The sequence below is a fragment of the Populus euphratica genome, unplaced genomic scaffold (assembly GCF_000495115.2).
Source record: "Populus euphratica unplaced genomic scaffold, PopEup_1.0 scaffold82.1, whole genome shotgun sequence".
NCBI classification, from domain to species: Eukaryota; Viridiplantae; Streptophyta; class Magnoliopsida; order Malpighiales; family Salicaceae; genus Populus; species Populus euphratica.
The window spans coordinates 127052-149542 of NW_011499961.1; the positions used below are offsets into that span (position 1 = coordinate 127052).

A 22491-nucleotide genomic window follows, 5' to 3' on the forward strand; every position below is an offset into this window, starting at 1 on the left:
TTCTTTAGTCTTATTATATATTTGAGGTGACTTGTCATTTATACAAGTTTGGATTGTATCACTCATGTTATTGTTATTTATCCGAAACTACTCAAGCTCACTTCTTTAGTCTTATTATATATTTGAGGTGACTTGTCATTTATACAAGTTTGGATTTTATCAAGTTTAGCTTGCAATCAAGTTTTTTTGTCACGTTTATTCTATAAAATCTCTTAAATTTTTTTTACGATATAATCTTTTAATAATATGTTGTTTTACATTTAAATTGAGAATATATAAAGGTTAAAATAATAAAGATGTTAAGTTTTTTGAAAAAACTATATAGTCATTTAAATGGGATGACAATTCACTCATGACTTATTTGATTAAATTGGGACTAGGTAAATATTAAAACAACAGAAATGTGAAGATTTTTTTGAAAAAACCTAGATTGCCATTTGAATGGAACGATAATTCACTCTAAACTTGTTAGGTCGAACAAGTTATGTTGATTCTTTTTATATTTATTAAGGATAGATGGTGGTCAATTAATATGATGCATCCACTAAATAATTTTTCTATCCTCATTTCAAATATTTCATTACAAGCAAGAAAAAAAATAACAATGATCACGTATTTTTTTAATACAATAATTGACTTTTGATTGGTGCAAAGCAAAGCGATGGTACCAGGCCTCGTCAGTACTATGTTGCAGCCATCACATGAAACAGCTCCGTTGTCGTCCAGCGGCCATTTGTCTGGCTTTCACCCAGACCCAGGAGGCCTGGATTGGATTCTAGCAACGGAGTTATTGAATTTTTTTTCTCCCACTCGTGTGGAAGGCAATTCTCTTTATGAGCTTCGACCTACTTAAAAATAGATTTTTTTTTTTTTAATTGCAAAGTGTCAAAATGTGCAGAAACTTGAAACTCAAAAACCAGCTACATGAAAAGAAGAAAACCATATTACCATCTCTTCAGTGAACTGTTCTTCTCTCTTATGAGACCTCTCTTCTCCCCCCATGGACGACCGGCACAGCGGACAAGTTCTTCGACACACATTATTAAACCATCCTTCTATGCATACCTTATGAAACCTGTGCAAGCAAGGTAAAGCACTCGTGTCCTCATCTGCCTTCAATCGCGACAAGCAAACACAACAGTATTCACCTTCGGCTTCTATGATTTCGGATGAACTTGATCCGACAGGAGATTCGAGCACGCCTTGCTTGACGTTGCCCGACACATCCACTGTGATTCTCCTACAAGCTGCTGCCGCCGCCGCCGCATCATTAATCCTTGGATGCCCTCTGAGGCCTATGAAGCTGTACACGAAGGAGACGAAATTTTTCAGAACCATTTTTAATGGAGGATTAGCACTCTTGTTAGATATTTAATACAAGTGGTTGAATGAAAGTAAGCGCATATTGGATGGTCATATTTGTTGTCTACTTATTTTGAGTGATCTGTAAGGATTGTTAGCTTCAAAAGAGCAGAATTTGAGTTTGCAACAAAAAAGCGGTTGCACCTAAACATGAGTGTTACTCTTGACCTTTTCACTTGAAAATGGCGAATAACTATTCCCTTCGTGTTACTAGGTTTTATGCAACGTGTTCTCAGCTGCATGATCATATCTATCATTCACCCTCAACTCCATAATACATGTCAGTACAACTGATAATCCTAGCTCCTACGTCAACCGGGGGGGGGGGAACATCTACACCCAAACCATATTTTAAAGTGATAAGATTTTAAGATTCGAATTCATAACTCCATCTTTTAAATTGGTAAAACGCTGGTTCCGTGTAGCAGTCAGCTAGAACAAAGAAAATATGCGATCACTACTATCGATAATTTTTTAATAAGAACAAGATGAAGGGATAATTTTGCTGCGTTCTAACGTAGATATTTTAACTCCTTGATGCCCCACCCAAACATAATTTTCCCTCCTGTTAGCATGGAGAAAATATCCAGGCTTCATATCATGGTAGTCAAATTTAATATGCCACCTACCAAAAAGCTAAAAATACACTGAAATATACCCAAAATAGTGGCAATAACTAATAAGAACAAAGAGATGAGTTCAACAGCGTTTTATAAACATTAAAACCAAAAAAAAACCTTCCAAATTGTAATGTAGACTTCAAAAGCACTACAACCAGAAACACATTATTTATCGTGCATATAAACTGACCCATAAATGCCTCTATTCGGTTCATATTCAGCATTCCACTGTCATCGAGCAAGCCTTCAAGCCCCAGACTAGGAACTGAATCCCCCCAGGTTACAATTGGGTGAAAAATTATGACGAGGTTGGGGCCATCCTAGACCAGGACGCCGATAAGGAGGAATACCAAGCCCCGGCAGACGGTCATAATCACCACCTATAATTGAAGGGCACCATAATGGATTAGGGTCCCTCCTGATCGGGACATGAAAGGGCAGAAATTGACGAGACTCTCGCCATGCATTGAAATCCCTCTTCCGCTTCTTATTCTCCCAATATGAAGCAAACCTCGCCTTCCAATTGAGAGTTCCATGTGCTGCTGTCCCATCTCCAAACTCCTCCACAAATTTCTGCTTCCATAAATCATTGTTCGAAGACAAGTACTGCATTTCTGAACAAACACATTCCATTTTTGCAATATCAATAGCAGGTAACAACTCAAAAATCTTGAGCTTCAGCTCTGTTGGGAGGCACATCAAGCATGAAGGAAGAACCAGACCAGCCTTCTCACAAATATCTATCAACAATGGCAAAGCAAGACAATCCTTCACAATTTTCCAGAACTCAAAAATTTCTTTTTCAGGATACAAAATGGATGACTTATCACTTCCATTCATCCCATCATTCTTATCATTTTCCCACACAAAATCTATAGCTGGCACAAATTTATTTATATCCAGACGTGCGTGATATAGCCCTGATCCACCCTTGGACAAACTACCATAGACATTAACAAAATGGCCTAAACTTTGGAGCTTCAAAACAATTGTTTCAGCAATAACTTTACCATCCAAAAGTTCAGGAAGAGTGTAACAAAGTGACACTGCCAAATTCCTAGATGACTGCTCTTCTGGAAGGTGAAATCCATCAACTCGCATCCCAGATATAGAATTGAACCCAACAAAACCAGATTCTATAAAAACAGCATGAACTGCAATAACCAAGAGCTTGTAGTTGCTACCATCATCACCCATTTCTTTCCTCAATAGCCTCCTCAAGAAATACGGTTCAGAGAACCTCTTATTGCCCACATCTAAAGATCCAGGATCAACATCCATAGCTTCCACACTGGTAAATTCTTGGGTCTCTAAGGTTTCTCTGCTCCGAGTTTTTGAACCCAGCGCTCCATGTCCTTCAGTAACTGCACCATTCATATCTGATTCTGCAATCTCATGCTTCTGTCCTAGCAAGTGAATATGCGGAGAGATTTCAGTTATGGTTTCTCGAGAATCGGTATCATTAGCCTGAACACCAACATGCCCTTGTACGAACAAATCTTGATTCTCGAGCATATTCAAATCCGAACTTTTAGACTCTTGAAAACTCATCGATTGATCAGGCATAGGCTCTTGTACATTACCCCGATGACCTTGAACCTGCTCTTGTATAGAGGAACTAGAACCTAAACATAGGGGTTGACCAGAGGATGAAAAATCTTTGGGATTGACAGAGAAATAGATAAGGTCACCAGACGTAATACCGAGTGATTGCAAAGACTCCTCTGGCAATGAGGTATTCAGCTCATCCTTTCTATTAAGAGACAAATAAAGAGACGAGCCAGAAGAAGATATTGCTCCAGAAAGTGTTTCTTTTACTTGCTGCAAAGTACAAGAATCCGGCACTTGTATTTTCACAGTTTCTTTAGATTGCACAGACCTCAATCTCAGCTTCATAGCTAAAACCGGCTAATCAATGCAGAATAATTCTGGGATAGGACAATTGGATCTGAAAAAAGAAACCGCAACAATCGTAACAACAGCAATGATCACAAAATATCAGAAAAAAGGACACTGACTTTCTCTCTAACTTAAAGACAACCTAGTAATCAATTACACGGTTATTTGTTGCCGCAGATGAATAAACAACAGGATCAGATTTTTGGGTCATCAGCTGTTTCAATCATCTTTCCATCTATTGGAACCAAACAAGGGATTCCTTCGTGTATCTATAACAACACAAACCACACACACAAACATATAAAAAGACAAAGCAAAGTAATAATAATTATTCAAGAAATAAACAGAACTTACGGAAAAGGAGACACCAATAGAATCACTGATAAGCGAATTTGTTTCTTTGCAATACCTAGACCCCACCAAATAAAAGTAGACAAAATTAAGGACTATTGAAAGAAAAGATTGAAGAGAGACCTTGAGGGTTGTTTAGAGGGTGGGCAGACAAGAATTTCTTAGAGAGTCTTGCTGCTTCCGTTGCTGCTGCTTTCTTCTTTCTCAATCAATCCTTAGAAGATAAGATTCAAGAAACAGAGCCCTTAAATGATACCGTTTTTTAATTTGCTAATAATTTTACCTGTTCAAGAGGCCAGCGCGTACCGAGGATCGGGCCCAGCCCTCTTTCATTCTTTCTTTCTTTCTTTTTTTCCTATTTTACATTTTATTTTATTTTCCTTATATATATATATTATGTAATTTATTAAATTATATAAGCACGTTGGCATGGTTAACTCTTTTTTCTACCATCAAGAAAAATGTAATTAAAAAATAAAAAACCAATACTTACATTTAATAAAAAAGATAAAAAATTATGTATACTAATAAATTATAATTATTATATTAATTCTTACAAAAAAATTAATTCATAAAAATAAGATAAAATACATATTAATATATATAATCCATATTACAAGTATCTCATTAATTATTTTTAATTCTAACAAAAAAAATAAGTTAGAAAAATAAGATAAAATACATATTAAACTATCTAATATTACGAGAATTTCATTAATTGTTTTTTTGTTAGAACATAAATAATTTAAACTGTATAGAAAAAAATTACAAAAATTTTCTTATCAATATATTTTTTTTATAAAAAAATATTTTTTTTCGACTTGCTTTCTCATGAGGGGGCTATTAGGAAATTTTAAATTTCCAGGTTAGTGGATTTCTCAAGATTATACACACATTTATTTTAGTACTATTCGGGTTATTAATTTAATGAAAAATAAAAAAAATTAGAATAAATATAGATTTTTTTTCTTTTCCAATATTAATAAAAAAATTATTTAAAAAAATTATGCATGTCATTTATCTCTTGAAAAAATAAAAATAAACAAAGCTAGGTGGGTGGGCCTAACTTATTGACCCAAAGCGCACCTCGCCTTCTTTTTTTTGTCAAGCTTTAGACCTATCAATCTAATTTTTTTTTATCATGGATGGTGGTTGGAAAATTAAGCTAAGGTATTTTTTAGATTGAAATATTTATTTTTTAACCTTTTTTACATTAAAAAAATACCTAGTAAACATTTCAGAAACCTAAATTAATCATCACATAGAACTATTTTACACCATGCTTGATTATTTTGATTGCCTAAATTATAATTACCGGTCTTTACTATCATTTTTTAATGAATTTCTCTTTATTCTATCTAATTCTAAGACAAAAAAATTAAACAAAAAGAACTTTTATACCAAAATAAAAATTGTTGTGGATTTGGGGTTAGCCATTTTTTTTTTGTGTTTTACAATTCAATCTCATTTCTTTTAATTTGGTATTTTTTACCAAAATAACTTACCTAATTTCATTTAATTAGGCAAAAAAAAATGTAATTGAAAAAAAAAGGTTTTAAAATGAAAAAAAAAATCCAAGTACTTCATTGTTCATATAAATAGTTAAGCACCATTATATTTCCTAGTTATTTTAGATGTGTAAGGTAATAAATTTTCTTTTTTCTTTCTTTGTAACATTTTCTTTCAACCAAAGTCATTAAACTTGATTGATTCATGATTCAATCCAAAGTTTAAATCATATGTTAGTTAGATTAACTTAGTTATTTTAGATGCTTAAGGTAATAATTTTTCTTCTTTTTTTATTGTAACTTTTTCTTTCAACCAAAGTCATTAAACTTGATTGAATCTTAATTCAATCCAAAGTCTAGATCATATGTTAGTTAGATTAACTTAAATTCATCTCATTCAGTCTTAAATAATTTTATTTAAACAAAAAAAAAGTTAAAAAATTTTTGCATTAAAATTCATTTTTTAAAGTCAAACCCATTTTAATTAGGTTATGGATTAACCTTGCAAATTAATTGGGTCACACCAATTGAATTTGAGATCCAAAGCAAACTAAGGGTCAGCTCAAAGTTGTTAAAATCATGAGTTTATTTGTAAAATTGTATGATTTATGGGTCATCATATACTTATCATGCAAAATTATTTTAAAAACTAAAACACTAATTAAAATCATATTAAAATCATTCTAAGTTGGTAAAATTAGTAAACTCATCATTTTAATATCAATTTAACATTTTTATTTGGAAATATAATATCACTTAATTTCATTATAAGAATAAGTATGTCTCACTATAAAAACTAAGGACTTTTCACCTTGCATGATAACCTCCCCACTAACCTCAAGTAACTAATTTCTCACTGTTATAATAGCATCATACATGGTGTCTCCCTCGTAATCTTAACAAACCTAATTGTTCATCTCCATCTCTCACAACACCATAGTCACAATACCAGTGACAAAGTAATTCAAGACCCATAATCTGTCATCTCTTCCAAGATGACTTATAAATTTATAATCACCACCAACAATAATATACTCTTAAAGAAAAGGAGGAAAATTGTTATGCTCTTTGGCCCAGGTTTTTAAACATAACAGTCGTAATGATTGCTAGCTTATTATTTATAGAAAGGTACACTTTTCTTTTCTATCCTAATTTCATGATTTCAATTTTATTTTTTTAGTATTATTACAATGCTTGAATGCTTTTATAAAACAATTACCAGTACTTAGTTCATGTATGTTGTTTTTACCTTGTCAATTAGATTTGTAATTATGATTTCTTAGGGAAAAAATTTGATTTTAAATGTATAAATTTCTTATTTCAACTCCAATACCTACATTAAATGTAGAAGATCTTGAATTATCAGTTGAGATTTTTTTTTATTAGACATTTCCATGGATTTCATTAGGAGTTAAGTTATTAATGGAAAGGTCAATGTAGCTAACCCTAAAAAACCCAAGTAGTTTGCTTGGATTTTTTTTGTTATTCTAGAAGTTAAATTATAATTAAAAAAAATTAGAAATGATTGATAAAGTTTTTAAACTTGAAATTAGAATTTCAATTGTTAAAAAAATGATCATTTAAATTGGTTTTTGTTTTGGAGTGTTTTATTACATGTAACTTTGTTTGAATGCTTGTAAATGAATTGGTTTTTGTTTTGGAGTGTTTAACATGTAACTTTGTTTGAATGCTTGTAAATTATAGCCTATTGTTTGAATTGATTACAGTTTGGTTCTAACAATATTTTTTGAATTGATTACAAGGCTTATTTGAATTGATTCTTAAACTACTGAACATATGACATCTAGAAAAAATTCCTCTTGTAATAGGCTTGATATGTGATTACAACACGGTATAGATATTTATAAGAATTCAAGAAAAATTTAGTATAAGTATTATAAAAAAATATATATTAGTAGAGACAATTTTCATTTCAAACATTATTTGACTTGTACTCGTAAGGACGTGGAGTTATGTCATAAAGTACCAGAAAAGATAAAGAAGATGATTTTGGATGTTTTGGAGAGAAATTAAAAAGCAAATGAAAAAAAGAAGATTCTTCAATGTATTATAAAAGATGATAAAGATGAAAGGAAAGAAATTAGCTTAAAAGACAAAGGAAAAGATACAATTAGTAAGGGTGGAAGTACATAAACTAATATAAACCAGTTGCTAAAAAACAATCTTGGAGAAAAAGCATGTTAATAGACTTTAAGTTTTTTCTACACTGGTGTGATTCCATTTAACTATGTGAAAAACCCTGAGTTTCTCAAAGCACTTGAAGGTTGCAAAGCATGGGTCAAGTTTCAAGCTTCTATCTTACCATAATATTAGAGATAAGTATTTGAAACAAGAAATAGATTAGACAATAAATTTTCTTGAGTACAATTTAGAATAAAAAAGAAAAAAATATGTTTTCCAATAATATTTGATGGGTGGACATATAAGAAAAAATATTATATTTGTAATTTTTTGATTGATAGTTCTAAAAGAATAATTTTGCTTACTGTCAGTAGATACTTTTAATAAGTCTAAGACTATTGATAAGGTGTTTGAGATATTATGTGCTATTACGGAGAGGATTGGAGAGGAAATTATTGTATAAGTAATCACTGATAATGTTGCAAATTATAAGGCTGCAGAATAATTATTGATAGGAAAAGGACAACGGTTGTTTTGGAAACCATATGATGCTCCTTGTATCAATTTGATATTTGATATTAGAAGATTTTAAAAAGAAAATAAAGATCTATCAAGTAACTATTGTTAAGGGAAAGAGAATCAACTCATATATTTATTCAAGAATAATTCTTATTTCCATGTTGAGACACTTTACAAAAAAAAAAAAAGATTTGATTAGGCATGTTGCCAATCGATTTTTTACTACATACTTGATCCTAGAATGTTTGAATAATTATGGAATGCAACCAATGACTATGTTTATTTCCAAACAATAAAGCTCATATAGGTTTTTAAGAATAAAATAAGAGAAGTAAATTCAAAGGTGTGTTTTGAAAAACAAGTTTTGATATGATGTCATTATAGATCTTAGGACAACATATTCTTTAATTAAATTTTTTTTATTTAGTTGATTCAAATGAAAAATCAACTATGAGATTTAGTGATGGATTAAGCAAAAGAAATGATACAAGTAAATTCTGATTTTATAAAAAAAGATATTGAACTACTAATCATCTATTTTGCTAATTGTTCACTTACTACTACTAGTTGATTCAATATGTTTATTTTACTTTCATTATAATTGTGTTATTTATTACTTAGCTGGAATTTTCTATATAGTTAGTTAAAAATGATAATGATTTCATAAATTATTATTATTATTATACCTATAGGGAATATTCTTGCTATAAAATGGAAACTTCGATTTCATAGACTTTTACATGCAACAACTTATAAATTGAATTCTTATTATTATTATAACCCTTTTTAAGATTAATACCAACATTAAAATTGGATTATATCAATTCTTAACAAAAATGGTATCTGATGCGAGTGAAATGTGCAAAATTGACTTATAGGTTGAATCATTTAAAAATGATAAATAGCTGTTTGGCATTGACGCTGCCAAAAAAACAAGGGATTAAAAAAAATTAGATAAATGGTGGGATTCTTACAAGAATAAATGTTTAGAATTAAAAAGATTTGCAATTCAAGTTTTAAACTTGACTTATAGTTTATTTAGATGTGAGAGTAACTAGATTATATTTGAAAATGTAAGTTTTTTATTTTATTATTTTTAATATTTTATATTTGATAAAAATCTTATAAATTATAAATTGAAATTGCTCACTTTGTTTTATATAAAACTAAGAAATTTTTCACATAAAAAAAATAAATGAATTGGTATTTGTAATGTGAAATCTAAAATTAAATAAAACTAAGTCAAAAGGCGAGTAGATAATTTTGATGAAATTTTAGATGATCTCTCATCCGATGATGATTCGATAAGTGAGAGAGAAAGGCATGATGGTTTATCAAATTTTGATTTTCTTGGTGTCATTTATAAGGCAACACAAATAAAAAATGATGAAAGTGATGAAGAAAAAGTTTCTAATGATATTAAAATAAAAAATTATAGTATTGAAGATGACTTGAAGATTTATATTAATGTCAATCTATAAAATTCAAAGTGATTTGAATTAAATAATATTAGCAATACTGGTATTGATAATGATAATAACACTAATACTCACAATATTGATGTTAGTACCGACAGTGGTATTAATAATCCTCTAAATAGTAATGATTTTGATGATTGTTTTATGAATAATAAAAAAAATAAAAGAAATAAAGCTAGTTTTAGTTTATAAACAGTAATAAATTGATTATTTTATGTTTTTTAGTTATTAGTTAATGAAAAGATATGAACATGAAAAATTATATTGTATATTTAAGTCATTTAAACTATGTTTGAATTTTTAATTAAATTATTTTAATACACTTGAAGTATTTTAAAAAATTACTTATAATTTTACAATTCAAGTTTGTATTGTATTTATCATATTATATTAAAAATATATTTTTAATAATTATAGAATAAGTTAATTAAGCCATTAAAAGTTTTTTTGAAAGTGTGGTTATGGTTACTTTTAAAATATTTTTTATTTAAAAAATTATTTTTAATATTAATATATAAAAATAATCTAAAAATATTAATTTTAAATAAAAATAAAAAATTTTAATTTTTAATTTTTTTAAAAATATTTTTAAAACACAACTAGTAAAACATGACACTGCTTGCAGCATGATCCTAGTAAACATGACACTGCTTGCAGCATGATCAAAATGATGTGGCATAGTTGTGGGGACCGCCTGTCACTCCCGCGGTGCCTTACCTGCTCACTGGGCTTGCAGGATGTTCAGTGGGCCGTGAGGATTAGCTAGTAAAACATGACACTGCTTGCAGCATGATCAAAATGACGTGGCATAGCCCTGATGTTTCGAGAAAAGGAAGTCTTGCATTTTTTTTATTTCTTTTTAATAATTGAGAAACTTTCTTTTGAAGTTAAGGTTGTGTTTGCAAATGCTTGAGAGTTGAGAGGGGTGTGTTTATCTGAAGCCGCCGCCGTTTAAAGGTTTCTCCTTTTCTCCAAACAAAATCTTAAAGTCATTTCGAAAGAATCAAAATGCCCTTTTCAGCTGCCATTAAATAACAATCACTCGAAATCTAAACGAACAGAAATGAGATCAGAAAGCATGCATTAATGGATCGAACATCAAAAGTCAACAACCTCAAAGATTCACAAATGAATGGCAAGAATTTCGACAAGAGACATCTTTAAATTCAGACACGCCATGCTCACCCATTACCCCTACCTTCCCACTCCAAAACAAATCACCCTCTTGTCGCCATCATCTTCATATTCCGTTTCTATAAAAGACATGCCAATTACTTCTTACAACAACCCAAGATTTGAACTTTTATACTCAACTCTAAACCCATTTCATCTTTACCAAATCCAAGCTCAATTGATTACTTGTGGTCTTTTCTCCTTATGGTCTCCTAGACTGCTCAAACATTTTGCAGATTTTGGTGATATTGAATACACTATTTTCATTTTCAAATTTATTGCTTCTCCGGGTACTTTTGTTGTAAATAATGTTGTTAAAGCGTATTCGCTTAGTTCTGAGCCGAACAAGGCTCTTGCTTTCTATTTTGAGATGTTAAAGAGTGGGTTTTGTCCAAATAGTTACACTTTTGTTTCGCTTTTCGGGTGTTGTGCTAAAGTCGGGTGTGCTAAATTAGGAAGAAAGTGTCATGGGCAAGCTGTGAAAAATGGGGTTGATAGGATATTGCCAGTAGAGAATTCATTGATCCATTGTTATGGTTGTTGTGGGGATATGGGGTTAGCGAAGAAGGTGTTTGATGAAATGTCGCATAGAGATTTGGTGTCGTGGAATTCGATTATGGATGGGTATGCTACTCTTGGTGAGTTGGGTATTGCTCATGGATTGTTTGAGGTAATGCCTGAGAGAAATGTGGTTTCTTGGAACATCTTGATTAGTGGGTACTTGAAGGGTAATAATCCTGGTTGCGTGTTAATGCTGTTTAGGAAAATGATGAATGATGGGATGAGAGGTAATGATTCGACTATAGTCAGTGTGCTTAGTGCTTGTGGTAGGTCAGCTAGATTGAGGGAAGGGCGTTCAGTTCATGGGTTTATTGTTAAGAAGTTTTCGAGTATGAATGTAATTCACGAGACTACATTGATAGATATGTACAATAGATGCCATAAGGTTGAAATGGCACGGAGAATTTTTGATAAAGTGGCAAGGAGGAATTTGGGTTGCTGGAATGCAATGATTTTGGGGCATTGCCTTCATGGGAATCCAGATGATGGACTTGAGTTATTTAAAGATATGGTTGATCGGGCAGGGTTGGGGAAACGTGACTCTGTCCATCCAGATGAAGTTACTTTCATAGGGGTGCTGTGTGCCTGTGCTCGAGCTGGACTGTTGACTGAGGGAAAGAATTTTTTCAGTCAAATGATTTACAACCACGGTCTAAAGCCAAATTTTGCACATTTTTGGTGTATGGCTAATCTTTATGCTCGTGCTGGACTAATTCAAGAGGCAGAGGATATATTAAGAACCACACCGGAGGAGGAGGAGGATATGCCATTAGAATCCTTGGCATGGGCTAATTTGCTCAATTCATGTCGTTTCCAAGGAAATGTGGCTTTGGGGGAAAGAATTGCGAACTCATTGATAGATATGGAACCTTGGAATTTTTTGCATTACCGGCTGCTACTGAATGTTTATGCTGTGGGAGGTCGATGGGATGATGTTGCTATGGTAAAAGACCTGGTGAAAACAAAGATGAAGGGCAGAACGCCAGGATGTAATCTTGTGGACTTGAAAAAAATTGTTCACAACTACGAAGTTGGACGCCTTTTGCCAGAGAGGATTGGTGAACTCAACACACAGTTGATGAAATGGCCGTGAGACCCAGTCTATGAATTGCTAGTTCAGATCAGCATCCACTAAACAAGACACCTGCTGGGGGGAGGAAAGTTACTGCATCTGCTACACATTCATGGAGTAAGTTCTAATAGAACAAGATGACAGGTGGATTGCTTGAAGAGAGTGAGAGTTTAGCTGAGCAAGTGCTTGCCAAATTTTTTTTTGCAGGACCAGTTCTTTAATACAGGATGAAATGATACTTGCTTTTGCTTTGAGTAGTGAGAGATGCCAACTCTGGTCTTTAACTTTAGAAGACAGTGGGCTGTGGCTAACAAGTTGAATGAGAGGTATTATGCCATTATTTTGTTATGAGATGTGCATCATCATATTTTGCAGTATTAACAAAAAATTTATGAAACTGGTATTTTAGAAAAAAATTCTATGCACGAATGGAAATTCCTCTGCTGCCATCAGGGTATTCAAATGCACGCCTCGCCTGCAATCAGGCAATGCGCTTGTGGTGAATGGTGATCTGCTTATTTCGAAGAGTAATACACTGTCATTATTACTCTATCATTGTCCAGGCTGCTTAGGCATAACTCGATTCCCAGTGTTTAATCGAGTCAAACATCTATATTGTATAACACAAGCGTCGATCAGAAGGAAGGCAAGCCAACTCGCAGCGCTCAAATCAGCCTTTGCCCGCCCTGCAATATCCCCATGAATTTATCACAAACAAGAGCATGGGATTGTTCATGATTACACTTTATTCAATCTCTTTCAACAGAGCACAGATACATCCTATAATGCAAGTTTTTGCCTACTCTATTTTGAGTAAAACCAATGCAACTCAATTTACATGTTTCTGGGAAAAGATGTGAGAGAACCTATCTCACATGAAATAATTACAAAAACATAGAATAATATAGAAAATTAAGAACTCATACTCATTGTAATTTTTAAAAAAATCAAAAAAGTTACCTTCAAATCAATTATTTTTTATATTTTTGTATGTTTTAATAGGTTAATATCAAAAATAAATTTTAAAAAATAAAAATGTATTATTTGGTTGTATTTTCAAATAAAAAATATTTTAAAAAACAATTTTTATCACAGTTTTAAATATGCCTTAATTTAATCTAACATACACCTCAAAAGAAAAGTTATAGAATGGTCAAAACACTATACGCACATCATTCTTCATCTTTTCATATTTAATTATGTGCTCACTTTTTAAAATTTTGCTTTTTTTTCTGAGACTTTTTGTATGATTGCATTCACTTTTAGCCAAGTTTAAGGACAATTGAATTGACTTCATTGACAAAGAACACAGAGGATCAAAGTAAAAAAAGCATTGCAAATAAATTATGGTTTTAAAATTCATATAAAAAATTTAATTTAATTCTTAAATTTTATAAATTACACATATTTAGTTTCCAATATTTTTTCAATTCACTTTTACTATAAAATTTTATTTTTTTTATTTTTTAGTCTCTAATTTAAGAGGAAGATGGAAAGATTATTGGATTCCAGTAATAAATAAAAAAAATCAGTGTTAATACCAATTCTAACTATTAAAATAATTGATTTCGGTATCAAAAAATCTGATTTGTTGGAATTCCACTTAGATTTTTTTTACCTTGGAATTGCTTAAAAATTTATTACTAAGCTCCGAAAGATTTTTTGTTTTGGATTAAATTTGGTTTTGTGTGATTTTTTTTTTTAAGGTTATTTATGGATTATTTTTTAAAAAGATTTTTATGTTTTTGTCCAAGTGTTTTAAGTCAAAAATAAGTTTTTGAATAAAACACATAGATCCTATTTTTTTTTACCATCACAATGTTAGAATATAGGGAATATCAGACAACGCACTGTCTAAAATGTTTTTTTTAGAAATTATTAAGGTGAATAATATATGAACTATCCCGATTATATTTATAAAAAAAAAGTCATTCCCAAATAGACTAGCTCAGCAGCGTGTAACTTTTTTTTTTGTATTTTTTCTTTTTAAAAAATTATATTTTTTATATATTTTCTTAATATTTTCTTAATTTATATTTAAATTATACCCCTTCTCTTGGATTCTTTATTTTTTGTATTTAGCTTTTTTTAAATAGTGGTTTTTTAATTATTTTGTATATATTTCATTTTTGAAGATGATCTATTAATTCATCTATAATTGTTTTATATGTTTTATACAATTAAAGTTTATTTTTTAAAAATAATAATAATAATAAATTATGTTTGAATAGTATTTTTAACAAGTGCAATCTTGTAAGATATTTTTTTCTATGATTTTATTCAATCAATTTTATAAATGTATTTATTTCTACTATCATTTAATTAAATAAAAAAATTATTTTAATAAATACAATAATTAAATACAATCGAGTAAATAAACCATGTTATAAGATTAAAAAATTAAATATCTTGATTTATATTTGTCTCTTGACTTTTCTATATACATATTTAATTATTGTTAATGACTTCTTCTTCTCCTTCTTCTTCTTTCATCTATTCTTCTTTTTTATTTATTAATATAGATATTTCTCAATTTATTAAATTAGATATTTTTATTAATTTTTTATTTACATTTAATATTTTTTTATGTAAAGAAAATCTGACAAACTATACTTAATATTTTTATGTAAAAACGCATGTAAAAAAAAAAACTATATGTTTAATTTTTTTATTTGAAAAAAAAAAGGCACGCAACAGAACACGATCAAAAGTACATCACCCTTGCAGAGCTAGTTATTCTTTGAAACATGTTACACGCAACGTGTAGGTGGAAAAATAGAACCAGATCGAAGTCCTCTGCTTGTGGGCAAATGTTATTTGCCGCAGACCCAAGGGAGGCATTCGAGCAAGTCCACGACACGACAAAGTAAAATTCTCAAAAATACACAACGACCTGAAGAAACAACCTATGGGCACCGCTACACCAACTGAGAAGCAGGAACTCGCAAGGTAATAAAGCAAAACGCTACCTAATTCAATTCATGCTTCAGGTTTCAAACAGATCAAGTAACAAAGAGTCACTCAGAATATATGATTATGTCCAAGAAACAAACTTGGCAGCAACACAGAGGAAAACAGGTAAGGATCACGGCAAGTCTGCAACAAATAACATTTGCCCACAAGCAGAGGATTGATTGCAGGAAACTACTACCAATCCCCTCCCCAGAATACAAGTATTATTTACAGTCAATGTGCTCACAGGTTCACAATAAAGTCATAGAAACATAAAGTCTTCTCTACGCTAAGATAACCCACACCATTCATTTGGCATTAGAACAACATTCCTTCAATGAAACCATCAGACACACTTCATTCAAATGCCCACTGGTTCTCGCGACGAACTTCCTCCTCCTCCTCAGGTGTAAAGTCATTCTTGATGTTGAAGGTCTTCCTGATTTCCTCAGGAGTCTTTCCCTTGATCATGTCTGCAACAGTCTGGCATGTCAGGTCCAGCAAGTCCTTGATGTTCAGATAGTTGGCTGCCTGCAGAACACAATTGAATGACAAAGTTATTGGTTTGCCTTAATTCCCCGCACAAACTGAGCAATTTTGAGAGCGGACATTTCATTTTTGCATCAAATTAAAAAGTCACAATCAACTGGGTATAAGAGTGAAAACATTACTGTCAGATTCAACTGCCGTACCTATCATGTAAGCCAGAAAACAGAATATAAGACAATATAATGATTCTGTACAGAAAATTTTATTGATTGAAGCAGCCTACTCTATTTTTATTCAAAGAAGAATCAGTTCCCTGCATGCGAGCTACAATTCAAGTAAAATTAGAAACTTCTACCACATTGAAAATAAACAAGAAAAACAAAGGGTTTCCCAAACTATGCAACTTATTCCATTAAATTCAATATCTCTGCCTATGTCACTGTACCTCCTGTAATGGCATTTTATTACATAATCCAACACTGAAAGAATCCCTTGTGAGGACACCCCTAAATCATAAGTAGTGTTAAAAACACAATCTCAGCACCTAAAATTATTCAACAATCAAGAAACAACAAAATATCAATGCAGACATCATTAACAATGAACCCCCATTTTAAAAATCTATAACCTAAATTAACATGTTAAATAAAATCACCGATTACCAAAAAGGTTCAGACATGATTTTGCTCCAACAATTACTACCTCATATCCAACATAAACAGCACCACTCAATTAGCATACAGTACTTATTCCAGTAAACCAAATATAATTGCTTATGTCGCTCTCTCTCCCATCCAATTGCATCCAATACACTATTTAACCTGAACTCCAAAACATCCATAAGAACCCAAAAAACAAAAGGAACAACATATTTTCACATCCAAGGCCTTTGAGCAAAAACAGAGCTTCATGAATTAGCTCCTAAAAGCTCACACTAGATTCTAGGAATGGCGATTTCACCGAAACCAATGGATTCTAACCTAAACTGTCCCAAATCAGTAGGATATTTTATGGATAATTTAGGTTAAAGTTGGGTTAAGGTATGGATAGTAAGGACAGCCAAGTTTCGGGCAGGTAATGGGTGCTGCTATACCCAACCTAAAAACCCCACCCAGAATTTTTTGAAAGATTAATGACCATTAAACACACTAGTGACTGTCAGGCCATAAATAAAAAAGCCTACCAAACCAAACCCACTCTTTCCCATTAGAACATATAAAAATACAAGAGGATTATATCAGTCATTCGAAATCTGAATCCTAACCCTAACAATCCAATTGAATAGATAAGTACAGCAGTTACAGCAATAGAGTGCAATAGCTCAACGTCATCCTATTTCACTTTGAAACCACAAATGGTAAAAAGGGAAACAGAGAAGAAGCCATGAACAAGAGCCATGGAAGAGGATCCTCATGCCATCCAATACTCTCTCTATCTCTCTCCTTCTCTCTCTGCCTTTCTTCCAACTACTTTCTCGCTAAGGTGGTTTCATTTCTTCAATGCATTGATCTGTATTCTTAATCATTTGGTCTATTTTGGGCTTAGATTAATTGAATTTGGGGATTTTTGTGATGAGCCAATTCTATTTTATTTTATGATAAATAATGTTGATTTGTTCTCTCATTTGAGTATTCTCAATTTAAAATGTATTAAAATCCCATTCTCACTTAGACTCTCTCTATGTATATAGATAAATGACAAAATTGGTATATTGGATGTAGTCTCATTACAAGGTTTGTGAATTTTAGATGTTACATTCATTGCAAGGACTTTTCAAGATTTCTTTTTTTAACTTGGAGCTGTTGGGTTTAGTAGTATCTTACTAAATCAAATGGGCAAAGCTAAATTGAAAAGTGATGGCCAGTGGACGAGTTAAAAACTATATACATTTGGTTATTTGACATTAGAAGTACAAAAATGCTCCAGATTCTCTCTAAGAAATCATAGTGATTACATTATTTTTAATGGACATCTTGTTTAACCTGAACCTTTTCCAACATGAGTTTTCATTATGCACATATGATTACAGATGTTTGTATACTATAGGTTTTATGTGGACAGTTGACTTATCCGAATTTTATTTTGACAAAAGACCAGATGATGGAAACCTCTACAAGAACTGGTGGGGGTGAAGATGCCAAGGTGGGACATTTGCCTATTGTCTAATTCTCTGAACCATATATTTCGATTTGCAGATTTATGAACATTCATTGAATTCTTTGGTGGTGATGTGATGATGCGACTAGAACCTTCTGGTCCTTTATTGAGTGAATGGGAGAGTAGGATGATTAATGATGCGACTTGAACCTCCTGGTTCTTTGATGAGTGAATGGGAGTAGGATGATTTCCCCACAACGTTGTACCTTACTACTGTCAGTTGTTAATCTCTGTATCAATCAAATATGTATTAGTTGGAATGCTTGTTGGGTTGTAATATCGGTGGCCGTTGATTATTTCTGTTTTTCCAAATTTCCTTGGAGGCCAATTATATTTCACTTGGCTGTTTTCAGTAAAGAATTCATCTTTTATTCAGTGATGACCATCTCTTCAGGATATGGTTTTTTTGGATATGATGTTGGGGGTCTCAGTTGATTTCCAGAAATAAGATCTATGTATAGAGTTCTTACAAAACAGAACGTGAATTTGCATCATTTCACATGCTTTTTAAACTCTTTTTGGGTTGAAAACCAGGGAAAATTTTAAGCATTATAGATGTGTTCATGTAATGGGTACCTGAATGGAAACCCAAAACCCAATCAAGTCTTCGGGTATCCAAAATCCAAACTGGCGAGCAATAAGTCTGATATGGGTACTAGTTATGGATTCAGTTTTGGGTATGGATAGTACCAAAACCCGACTTGCCATCCCTGGTCTCAAAGTCAATGTATTTTTTATTTACATATAACTTAAAGACTTTTAATAACAATCCTACTTATACTGCCTAGGAGTATAATTTAGGATAAAAAAATTAAAACACCTAAAATAGATCGACAATCAACAATAACTAACCCTAATTAATAAAAATCAACCATTAAAAAACCTAATTAATCCCTAGTTAATCTAATTTTTTCAGTTAAAAAAGATTGCTTCACATAACTTCTAATACAACCTAATTAAGTTTTCTTAAAAGAAAAATGATAATAATTAAAGCACCTAAAATACATAAGAATAACTAACCTTAATCGCTGCAGGATTCAGAGTTAATCAACAATTAAAATCCCTAATTAATATCAATTTAAAAAACTCAGCATCTCACAAAAAGTAATAACAGATCTGACAAAAAAGTAATAACGGATCTGGCAAAAAAAAGACTTACCAAAATAAGATCAAAAAGTGTAACCTGGTCAACTCTAACAAACTCAGCATCCCAATTTTTAAGCTCATCACCACCGCTGTTAGTTCCTCGATCCTCGGATTTCGGAGTCTCAACGTGTTTCTTGCAGTACTCGATAACTTTCGCTAAGATCTTGCTTGTTACGTTCGGCAACGGAATTCCGTTGTCGGCGCAATCGTCTTCTATCATGTGCTTAATAGTCTGTGACTCCAAAGCTACGGCTTCGTCGACTTCGAACGACTCGCCGTCGCTGCTCCTTAAGGATATCTTTCTTCCAGACGACATCGTTTTGGAGTTGCTTGTGGTGGCTTCTGTTTCTCCCTCTTCTCTGCAATAATAAATAGAAGTTACAGCAACGAGTGGAGAGACCCTGCTTTGGGTTGGGTTTTCTATATTGTTTTTTATATTGGGAATCCCTCTTGTAGCTTTTGGTTTTGTCAAGTCAAACATTTTTTGGGTGGAGGGGAGGATTGTGCATGTGGCAAGCATTGATTGGGTAATCTCATTTCTCTAGCTAATGATATTTTGACATGTGTCATGAGAGGATTAGAGGTGGGACCGAAGGCGGTAAAAGGCAAGTAAATCCTTGTGCGCTCGGCAGAACAGCTGGTGCAGTTTTGGGAAGGAAACATATTTGTGAACAATTCCGCATCAAAAATTCAATTCAATCATAATGAGCATGTTTATTTTTATATTTTTAAAATACTTTTAAATTTTAATTTTTTTTATTTTTTAAATCATATTAAAAATAAATTTAAAATATATATTATTTTGGTATATTTTAAAGTAAAAAATATTTTAAAAAAATGTTACTATGATAAAGCAAAAATAGATACAAATTAGTTGAATTTACATGCTTGTTTATAATTAAATTCAAAATTATTAATAAAATTCTAACTTTTTTATTGCCCTCGTTTCCTTCATCTTTCTTTCATTTGAAATGAGATTAGATGAGGAGTTGGGGTAAAACAGTAATTTTAAATAGTAATTATCATTATCAATGTTACTATGATAAATTAAATTCAAATTACTTACTTATGGTAATTAAATTTTATTTGTGATATTTTAAACGAGTTCCTTAATATTTTTTTTGAATTCAAGAAAATTCTATTTTCTGAAAAATATATTTTGTGGATTTAGATAAGTAAGTAAAATTCTAACTATCTCAAGTTTTTACAAGGAATATATATCTGACTTAAACTTGAGATCTGCTATATAGATTTTAAGTCCTTTGTTATCATATTACGCTATGAAAGAGATCCTTAACTTGATAATCCTTTCTTTCGCTTTTGTGCCTAATGATACTCTATGAATAATTTTTGCATGAGGATTTGGTTGAATGATAGGTTTTGGGTTCCAATGAGTTAGACTCTAATTTTCCCAACACCAATAGTTAAAAATTATATTTTCGAACAACATATCATCTACTCCTCCTACACATTCAAAAGAAGAAAAAGAAGAGAACCAATTTACATGCTTGGCTTTCAGACCCAAACATGCTTGAACTTTTAATTATTTTGCCACTCGTAAAAGCTTGTTAAGCTAGACTTATTAGCACTTAGGGCTCTCTTTTTTATTTATTTTTGCTTCTTAAAAAAAACTTCAATTCAAACCCTCATTCTTTTCATGTATTTATATTTTGCATTCATATTTTCTATTTAAATTTTAATTAAGCCTCTCCCTCGTGTTTTTAGATTGTTAATGGATTAAATAAAAACATAAATTTAAAAAGACAAGTTTATTAAATTCGGTAAGAGCGGTGATTAAGATAACGAGTTAGGTGAGTTAATTTGAATTTATCGAAAATATTATCATCACAAAATTTATTTATAAAAAAAATCTTGGATTTTCAATGTTTTAATTTTTTGAAGTCAAACTAGGTTTTGACTCTATCTATCGAGTTAGTTGGGTATAGCTAAAGACCCAAGTTTATTTAAAATGTTTTCGTGCTAATATTAGTAAAAAAAATTAAAATGATGACCTTTATAATTTTATAATCAAACTTGGTTTTGACCAGGTAATAGTTGGACTTACTAAATTAACCGAATTATATTAGCCTCACCCTCATAAAATTTAATTTGAAATATAGATTAAGCAAGAAATCAGATCGAGGGGCTTGAGGTTAACCCACACAATTTAATAAGATAAAAATATAATTAGAAAAATATCCTTTTACACATATTTTAAAGTGTCTAGGATTTTTTTATGTTTTTGGTCATTGTTTTTTATTTTTATTTTATTTTGTTTTAATAAAATCTAAATTATTACTCTTTTTATATAAAAAAAATATCATCATATAAAATAAATTATTTTGTTTCAATAAAATTTAAATTATTATTGTTTTTATATATTAAAAATATCATCATATAAAATTGATGATTCCTGGAAGATGGAATCAGTAGTCTTGATCTATTAATGATTCCCTACATAACAAAATTAATAGTCTTAATTTATATTTATCTCTTAGATTTCTGGCTAAGTATTTAGTTAAAAAAATATTATAATAATGTTAGCATATACTTATTAATGCATTAATTTTATTAAACGCATGCTTCAAGTTTTAAATTCCCAATTACTTTTAAAAAGCACTTTATGGCCCCGTTTGTTTGCAGGAAAGTTGTTTCTTTTTGGAAAGTGAATCCCAGGGAAAGTGAATTCCTGAAAAGTAAAGTATTTTCTGATGTTTGGTAGTGTTATGGAAAATGAACTGGAAAACACTTTCCAGTATTTGGTTATGTTATGGAAAATAAACTGAAAAATAATTTATTAATATTTTATTTTTCTCAAGTTTATTAAAATAATAAAGAGTAAATCTTACAAATTAAAAAGTCGAATAATAATGAAATTGAACAAAAAAATTTCATAAATTATCTCAAATAAAATAAATAATAAACAAAATAATAAAGAACAAATCTAAAAAAAAAAGATGAAGAAATTAAAATAATAATAATTAACATTTCATAAAGTATTTCAAATAAAATAAATAACAATCAAAAGAACGAGGACCAAATTTGATAGAAAAAAATTTCAA

General features: G+C 30.9%; 4 protein-coding genes across 10 annotated transcripts; 1 reads left to right on the top strand and 3 right to left on the bottom strand.

Annotated features, from left to right (window-relative positions):
- Positions 1–566: 566 nt before the first annotated feature.
- On the bottom strand, positions 567–1909 carry LOC105138682 (E3 ubiquitin-protein ligase RNF133). The gene is made up of 2 exons (XM_011044835.1): positions 949–1909; positions 567–845 (listed from the first exon to the last, which is right to left on the bottom strand). Exons 1-2 carry the CDS (start codon positions 1336–1338, stop codon positions 684–686), a joined length of 552 nt encoding a protein of 183 aa, XP_011043137.1. The 5' UTR covers positions 1339–1909; the 3' UTR covers positions 567–683.
- Positions 1910–2017: 108 nt separating this feature from the next.
- On the bottom strand, positions 2018–4503 carry LOC105138684 (F-box protein SKIP22-like). 6 transcript variants are annotated; one of them, XM_011044838.1, is made up of 3 exons: positions 4236–4503; positions 4024–4150; positions 2018–3930 (listed from the first exon to the last, which is right to left on the bottom strand). In XM_011044838.1, the coding sequence occupies exon 3, from the start codon at positions 3876–3878 to the stop codon at positions 2241–2243; it is 1638 nt and encodes a 545-aa protein (XP_011043140.1). In that variant the 5' UTR covers positions 3879–3930; positions 4024–4150; positions 4236–4503; the 3' UTR covers positions 2018–2240. The 6 variants fall into 6 exon arrangements, with proteins under 6 accessions (XP_011043140.1, XP_011043144.1, XP_011043143.1 ...); XM_011044842.1 differs by lacking the exon at positions 4024–4150 and having other exon boundaries at positions 2018–3931; positions 4369–4503; XM_011044841.1 differs by lacking the exon at positions 4024–4150 and having other exon boundaries at positions 4356–4503.
- Positions 4504–10751: 6248 nt separating this feature from the next.
- LOC105138685 (Pentatricopeptide repeat (PPR) superfamily protein) lies at positions 10752–13420 on the top strand. 2 transcript variants are annotated; one of them, XM_011044843.1, is made up of 2 exons: positions 10752–13011; positions 13095–13420. In XM_011044843.1, the coding sequence occupies exon 1, from the start codon at positions 11012–11014 to the stop codon at positions 12704–12706; it is 1695 nt and encodes a 564-aa protein (XP_011043145.1). In that variant the 5' UTR covers positions 10752–11011; the 3' UTR covers positions 12707–13011; positions 13095–13420. The 2 variants fall into 2 exon arrangements, with proteins under 2 accessions (XP_011043145.1, XP_011043146.1); XM_011044844.1 differs by having other exon boundaries at positions 13139–13420.
- A 2336-nt stretch (positions 13421–15756) lies between these two features.
- LOC105138686 (SKP1-like protein 1B) lies at positions 15757–19882 on the bottom strand. Its single transcript, XM_011044845.1, has 2 exons — positions 19443–19882; positions 15757–16168 (listed from the first exon to the last, which is right to left on the bottom strand). The coding sequence occupies exons 1-2, from the start codon at positions 19743–19745 to the stop codon at positions 15995–15997; spliced, it is 477 nt and encodes a 158-aa protein (XP_011043147.1). The 5' UTR covers positions 19746–19882; the 3' UTR covers positions 15757–15994.
- Positions 19883–22491: the final 2609 nt, after the last annotated feature.